Below are 7,645 nucleotides of genomic sequence, written 5' to 3'. Positions count from 1 at the left end.
GAAAAGATTATATTTCGATCTGCTTCCGTTGCCACTGCTTTCAAGTCTCTCGAGGCTGTCGTCGACGAACAGTCTTCACTCTTCTAAATAACAATAATAATACAATCACACGAATAATCTTTTTTACACTTTATTTTTTAGCAATATTTTCTCGCCCTAAAATCTATTGGCCTTAATAACAATATACATATTTCTCGAGTATGTACCTCGCTTTTACCAACCGCCTCGGTCGGCAAAAAAACTGGTATTCGGCTCTTTCTCTAAATTTCCATAGGCGTGAGAGCCCTCTCCCCGATCCCCTTAAAATAAGATTATAATTTTTTTAATTTTTTTGCTACTTGAGTTTTGTCAGACATCATCACAAAGCAGTACAATCATACCAGGCCGAACGTGCATACGTGAAACTAGTAATAATAATTATAATTTTCTAAAATATTTATGTATTTACCGAACACACGTGAAGAGGTCAAAAATCGTTTAAAATTTACTCTTTACTTTCAAGTCAATATGATCATAATTGATAAAATATGCGTCGTATCATTAGTATTATATTATTGCTGCTGTTGTTGTTGTTGTCGTTATTGTTCGTCTTATTGAGAAATAATAAACAGACGACACTAAACCAAACACACTGTTCATATAATATTGTTTATAACGGTTTGATACTGTCCATTATTCGGTATTATATTTATATATGGGCGACGTCCGAAAAGGACAAAATAAATAATAAATAAAACCATTTCCCATTGATGTCATATACGTTTGATAATTTAAAAAAATAGAAAATTATTCTGTAATTCATGTAGCTTATACTTTGAGGGAAAAATATAACTTATAGGTATTAATAGCGCATTCTGTAAATATAGACATATAGTACTTAATTAAAAAATAGGTAGATAATTGGTAAAAATAATGGAATCAAATCGAACAGGTTCAAAAGGCAGCGGTTAAGGAAAACACATTAAATTGAATAGCATCTGTAGCTTGTACTATATTATAGATAGTATAACTATGATTCATAATAAACGTTGAAGAAGAATGAAAAGTGAAATAGTATTAATAAATCCATTTAAAATTATCGGATAATTATTATCCTACCTGACCTAAGCCTTTTTCTACTTAGAAAAACAATTAACGACTAAATAGCATAGCTTTGAACCGGATATATTTAATTGAGGTACCGGGTTTTGGTTGTTTTTATTAAAGTCGGGTTCCGACTATCCTAAATAAAATGAATTGATTATCAGGTTTTCAGAAATCATGTTTTAAGTCATTTCTGGCTATGTTTTATCTTACAACCTAGTCATAAAATCCTTTTAAAAATAAATTTTGCTAGTTTTTTTACGCACTTGCCGTCACAAGATGACTTCTTTAACAGTATTTAATAACAGACAGTTATTTTATTTTTAGTCTCTAGGTCAAGTAGCTGTTAAAAAAAAAACTAGTTGGTAATTAAAATTTTAACAAGCACCTAATTAAAATTTATAAAGATTAAAAAATAAATTTAAGGAAATAACAAAATGATTATGAATCTCCTCTTATGATAAGGAATTTAAGCAGTAAGTCTAAAATTAGGGCTTTGCAATTTCATACAATCATAACCTAATAAGAATTCTTTTTTGGTACTTATATCTATCGTATATGCATGATCTATACCTATAATTATAAAATATTTCTTTATTGTTTACAGTATAAAACTTATTTTTCTCCTAAATTAAATTATACATCTTCTAATTTTTTGCAAATTGTCAATAAATTACTTAACAATAAGTGTGGGGTTTTTTATTTAATCAATATGATCTTTTGATAAAATCAAATAGCTTGATACTTCAAGCTTCAAACACTATTTGCAGTTAACTTTCAAGTCGGAAATAAAGTTTGTTAATTATTTATTACGGGACCAACTAGTTGTTGAATTTTAGTATTTAAGCATTTTCAATCTCAACTTAACACACTAATTGTACAGTTATTTAAATAATTTAAAGTACCTAGTCAAATAAAAAAAATGTACTTAAACAAAATATTATTTAAAATAATTATAAATAATAAAAAAACGATTGTTGTAACAATTATTTTTTTTGGAACAGCCAATAAAAATGTACTTAAAATATATTTTTATTGTATTCAAATAATTATTTGTTGAACAAAAAAATTCTTCGGGTTTGATGAAGACACGATAGGTCATTTGTGGAGAAGCGACCGGCCGGATTATGTATGGGATGAGAAAACGGAAGGACTGTACTGTGTAGATGGTGATGCCCGTTGCCCTCGTTTTCCGGTAAACCGGTCACGGGTTTGTGGGTCAGCGTTGCCGTCCTTGGAATGTGCCTTTCGCATGTGGCCGACGGGTCGCCCGGAACCGGCTTGAACGCGCGGCCGGCGCGCTGTCCGGCCGTCCGGAGTGCGGAGTTTGTTAGTGTTTTACTGACCATCATGAGGACGGTCGCTAGTGCTCTTCCACGACGGTCGTCGGCTCGGCCGCCGTCGTTGCCGTCGTCGCGGCCGTTGTTGTTATTGTTTGTGACGGTGACGGCGGTGTTGTCTTGCGTTACGGCCGACGTCGGCAAAGATCGCCAGGTGTCCGACACGCGGGCCGAGGGCCGCGGAAAAATGAAGGACATGATGATGAGCCCGATGATGCTCATCCCGCAACTGATAGCGCTGGGATTCGCGCCCGTCGTGTTGGCCAACTTGAAAATGATGATCATGTCCGCGATGATGATCAACAACATGGCCCTGAACGCGGCCATATTCATGACCATCCGGGACTTCGTTTTTGGGCCGAAGCCTGGACCCAGTGTCAAGTACGTCAATTACGGTTACGGCGGCCACGCACGCCACACGCACAGGCGGCGACGGAGAAGGCGAGACGCAAATGCGGCCAGAAGACAAACATGATTTGTAGTAGTGCGCCGCGTTCGAAAGACTCGAAAAAATATTTTTCACCAGGTGTCTAGTCCATGTTTTGTTTTTTTTTCTTTTGATTAAAACAAAATTGTTTATTTATAAATAATTATAATAATAATTAGTATTTATTAACGAATCGACTATTTTCATCCGGTCGCGTGTCATAATATATTATAATAATCATTTTACTATAATATACAGCTACTTGTATGTGTACAAATTTTGATTTTTAACTAATTATAAAACATGGAGATTGTGTTATGTTAAAAAAATCCATTTAAAATTGTTTAAAAACAGAAGATTTTAATAATAAATAATACATAATTTTGTAAATACCGTCTATGGCGATAACGAATCACCTCGCAATTGCTTGTCATCGTGATAGGTACCTACTGTATAAAAAGTTTTTTCAAATGTCCATCACATTGTTGTAATAAAAGTACAAGAACTAATTATACTTTTAATTTATCAAACGTAACCTTCGATTGCGTGTTATTATATATTGTAAAATAAAAATGTTTTTGAATGTTTAAATGCAAATAAAAACGAAATTGTTAAAACATCATTAAAATTATTAAGCGTTCGTTACAGTAATGTTTAGAATAATGTTAACGAGTTTAAAAGAATTAGGTTTATTCCTCAAAAAGTTGAAAAAACTAGTTAATAGTTTTTGTTTTACTTTTATCATGACGTGCATTTTGGTATAACGGCTAAATGAAAGTCAACAAAGAAGATGATTGACAAATGGAAAAAAACCACAACCGATCTAGGATTTATCGAAGGTATGAGTGAAGTTGTTTAGTTATTCAAATTATGATTAATAGATTATTTTTACAAGATTGTTTTACGAGGATTTGCTTGTTGTAATTTTTTTGAAAAAAGTTACCTAAAATTAGTCATTTATGTTAACTTTTTATAACTCAAAGTAAAAAATCTAAAAAGATATTTTTTTTATTTTTTGAAATACTCAAAAGTGTCAAAATGTATTTAAACGATTTACTGAAACAATACATAACGATAGTGATCTATGCAAGGGCGCCCGCAGGGAGGCGCAGGGGGACAACTCCCCCTCCTAACTTGTCTACAAGTTAAAAAAATGTATATCCAATATCTAAAATTTGTAAAATATATTACAACATCATAGGCGGCCCCAACTCTAAATTTACAACTGTGGGCGCCCTTGGATCTATTTACAATATTCTACATTGTGCGCTTAACATGGTTCTTTAGGCAGATCTCATGTTTATGGTTAAGTTTTGGCAACTGAAGTCGTGGACTTTCATTTTCATTAGAACGCACAGGTTTATGCCAACTGCCGATGTACCTTATAAGGAGCATAATTTTTTGAAAATAAACATAGGAGTTATGTCTGACATTTTGGCATGTTAAAATCGTTGATAGTTTCTAATTGAATTCGAAAGTTGTTAATCGTTTTGTTTCAAAATTCGCAATAACATATTTTGTCTCGTTCGATTACGAACTCGACTTTGTGGATTACACTAATATATTTCGATTTGTCTATTAGTTATAATGCACTCTGTACATTAAATTTAATTATTATCACGTAATCCACACGAAGATTAAATATTCCAGATTACTGCTTGGTTAATGGCTTTATAAATAAGATCAAGATTCAAGTCCCTTTGTAGGTCGTATTCGTCGAGTGGACAACTGCTTCTTATCACTGGAATGAGTTGCCGTCCTGTTGTGTAGTATTGTTCGCCTAAACAATGCTATCATACCTACAATGCCACATGTATTGTAAATAATATTTGTATTATTATACAATTTCAATTTTGTTTTGTTATAAAACAGTTATAAGAAAAATTAGCATTCGGACGTCGAATAATAGGGTGTAGCACAATTTCCAATTACTATTTAAAGGCAACCCTTTGAACAATATCAGCGGGGCGATTGGGGAAAAAATAACAATTATTATTTATTTTTTATTTTTTAATATACAAGGAGCTTGAACGATAGTACCATATTATAGTCTAATTGGAGACTTATCGCTCTGTGTATGAACTCTGCAGTGAGTTCGAGAAGTCCTTACCACCAAACTGAACGCGTGCGGACATAATAATATAATATTATGTATAATTATCTGAACAAATTTAAACCGCATCATACCTTTTCAGCTTGTTTGTGAATCGAAGCTATGATTATACTCGATAAAATATGTCCGTATACGTTTCGTCGATCAAATAATATTATATATTATATAGATATATGTATATATTATTCGGCTTGTTAAGTATGGTATAAGTTTGGCCTCTTTTCGCTAATCGCTAGTACACCTACATAAAATAAAGTAATAAAAATAACAGCAATCAGTACATAGCTAAATAGTTCATAAGTCTCCAGTGTTATGATAAATAATCCACTTTATTATGAATTACTCTAACTACTCTCATTACTTACCTACCTATATAATTAAAATGTACAGATCGAAAAATGTGTCATTGTGTATCATATAGAAAAAAACTAATATGGTAATAATTATTAATCAGTGGCAATTATAATATAAAAACAATTACATTTTTCTCACGTAATAAAAAGTTTAGTTTGGTTAAAACGAAACTTGTAAAAAAAATTCTCAACTCGTTGAATGAAGAACACAATGTAACAAGACTAATTATTATTATTTTTTTTTAAAGTTACCCACGCATGATATTGCCTCGCACGCGGGTGACACGTTTACTTGCTTTTTTGGTGGCATTGACAGAGAAAGTATTTTTTTTTTGTTCACTCGTTGAACACAATAAAATGAAACATATTACATAGGTAGATAACAGGGCGAAATAAGAAGAACAAAATTGGTTTTCAGCTAGAAGTTTATATTATTTGGGGCGACCGCAATCGTTTACCACAATAGTAATAATATAACAGCCTAACACATTAACAATATAAACAATTTATAGATTTTTTTTCTCCAAATTTCGCATATGGTCACTGGTCTATGATTTTCGTTAGCGTGTCAATTTGTTTTTTAAATCGCCTGAATAAGTGTAAACAACCAAATCAAAATATGCTTTAGTGTTGAAAATAGGAAATTTCTACTTATAATATGTTCCGAGATCAATTCTGAATTTAACAAAATAATAAAAAAAAAACTTAGTTAAACAAAAAATGTAGAATACTATTCTAACGGACTGGACACGCTGAAAATACCACATAACGTTGTAGTGGTTTGGACAACTTTAATGGTGATTTAATAAACAACTAGATGTAATAAAGAAAATCTAAGGCCATAATCGGTTTTGGTGAAAACATACAAAAAAAAAATGTAATTCAGTTTTTTTTTCTTCAAAAAACAGTCAATTTTTGTACGGCTATGTTTTTCCAAGATCATGAAGTTAAAACATAATAATTGGCTTACTACTGTGCCATCTATTTATTATAAAAAAAACATTTTTTTCTTCAAATAAGCGGATCATCTTATTTATAATACACTTACATATTTTTATACACAGGTATAATATGTTAATTTTTAGTTTTGACGTATTGAGGTTGATGAATTAATTAAATAATGAGCTCGTTTAAACTGGAAACGGTAATCACGTAAAATACTGTTAACTCACCATACAGAGTGATCTATTTAACACTCTTTTCTCTCAAAATAATTGCATATTGTAGTTTTTCTTTTTGAAAACATTTGTGTCTGTCATTTTCTAATGTCATAAAATTACCAAATATTTATCTTTTTAGTATTTTCTGGAGCTTCATCAACTTTTAAAACTTAAATGTATATTAAATTTAATTTTAAAATGATGGTTTTAATTTTAGAATAATGTTGATTAGTTTAAAATATAAGACGGGAAGAAGAGCGGGGTACAGGATTTTTTTCAGCGCGCATTACAGCCTAACCGCACACCATCTCCACCCTGTATAATATGCTGTACGATTACAGTAAGACATAGATTTTTTAATTTTTCGACCACTATAAATAGTGTATTTATTGTTTAAAACACAAACTTGAAATAGTTGTTATTGTAATCGCGTTATTGTCGTCACACACCATTATAATATGCCTGAAGCTTTTTTTTTGTTAGGCACGTATATCACATTCAGTAGAACATAAAAAAAATATTGTAATTTTTTTTGTATCCAATATGTGGTATCTGAATCCTAGTTTGGACTTATTATTCTCGATACTAAAATATTTTTAGTCCAACGTATAGTCATATCCTAATAGATACATTTTTATGTCATACCCAAATTATTAAGAGTAAATGTTATCACATAAAAATACAATCTGTTTATAAATTATTGAGATTAATAAACTAATTTTTTGACATACTTAATATCTATGACGTAAAATTCAATTAATATAATAATTAATAGCGATGTAGTATAAGAGGATTTTTTTTTTAAATAATGGAGTTTTGTTTGCATCCGGGTAATTTACAAGTAATGTAGATGGTTTTTAGATGTTAGAAAGTATGTTAACGTAATATTTTAAAATATCCGTCCAATTAAATTTGATAGAGAAAGAAAGAGTGAGAGAGATGTAGAGATTTCCCTAAGCAGTATATTATTCAGAACTTGTGGGCGTTCTCACAAGTTTGGCTTAATATTTACCGAAGTACAGTAACCTATAATTCTAGCATTGACCATTGTTAAATAAAAGTTAATTTTTAAGCTTACTAGGGAAAACGTCCATTAGTAACACATAATAAATATTTGCTATTTAATTTATATCAAATTTGTAATCAATATTTTTTAGTCGTATCTAGTG

General features: G+C 31.0%; 1 protein-coding gene across 1 annotated transcript; it reads left to right on the top strand.

Annotated features, from left to right (window-relative positions):
- Positions 1 to 2,431: 2,431 nt before the first annotated feature.
- LOC126835523 (uncharacterized) lies at positions 2,432 to 3,751 on the top strand. The gene has a single exon (XM_050568179.1). It carries the CDS (start codon positions 2,434 to 2,436, stop codon positions 2,896 to 2,898), a length of 465 nt encoding a protein of 154 aa, XP_050424136.1. The 5' UTR covers positions 2,432 to 2,433; the 3' UTR covers positions 2,899 to 3,751.
- Positions 3,752 to 7,645: the final 3,894 nt, after the last annotated feature.

This window comes from Adelges cooleyi, unplaced genomic scaffold (assembly GCF_023614345.1).
Source record: "Adelges cooleyi isolate 19-005CV unplaced genomic scaffold, UGA_ACOO_1.1 ACOO_flye_CR_arks_rails_tigmint_CR_PRNA_23, whole genome shotgun sequence".
In the NCBI taxonomy this organism is placed as follows: domain Eukaryota; kingdom Metazoa; phylum Arthropoda; class Insecta; order Hemiptera; family Adelgidae; genus Adelges; species Adelges cooleyi.
Note: the sequence above shows the minus strand (reverse complement) of the source record. Positions and strands in the feature narration are given on the sequence as shown.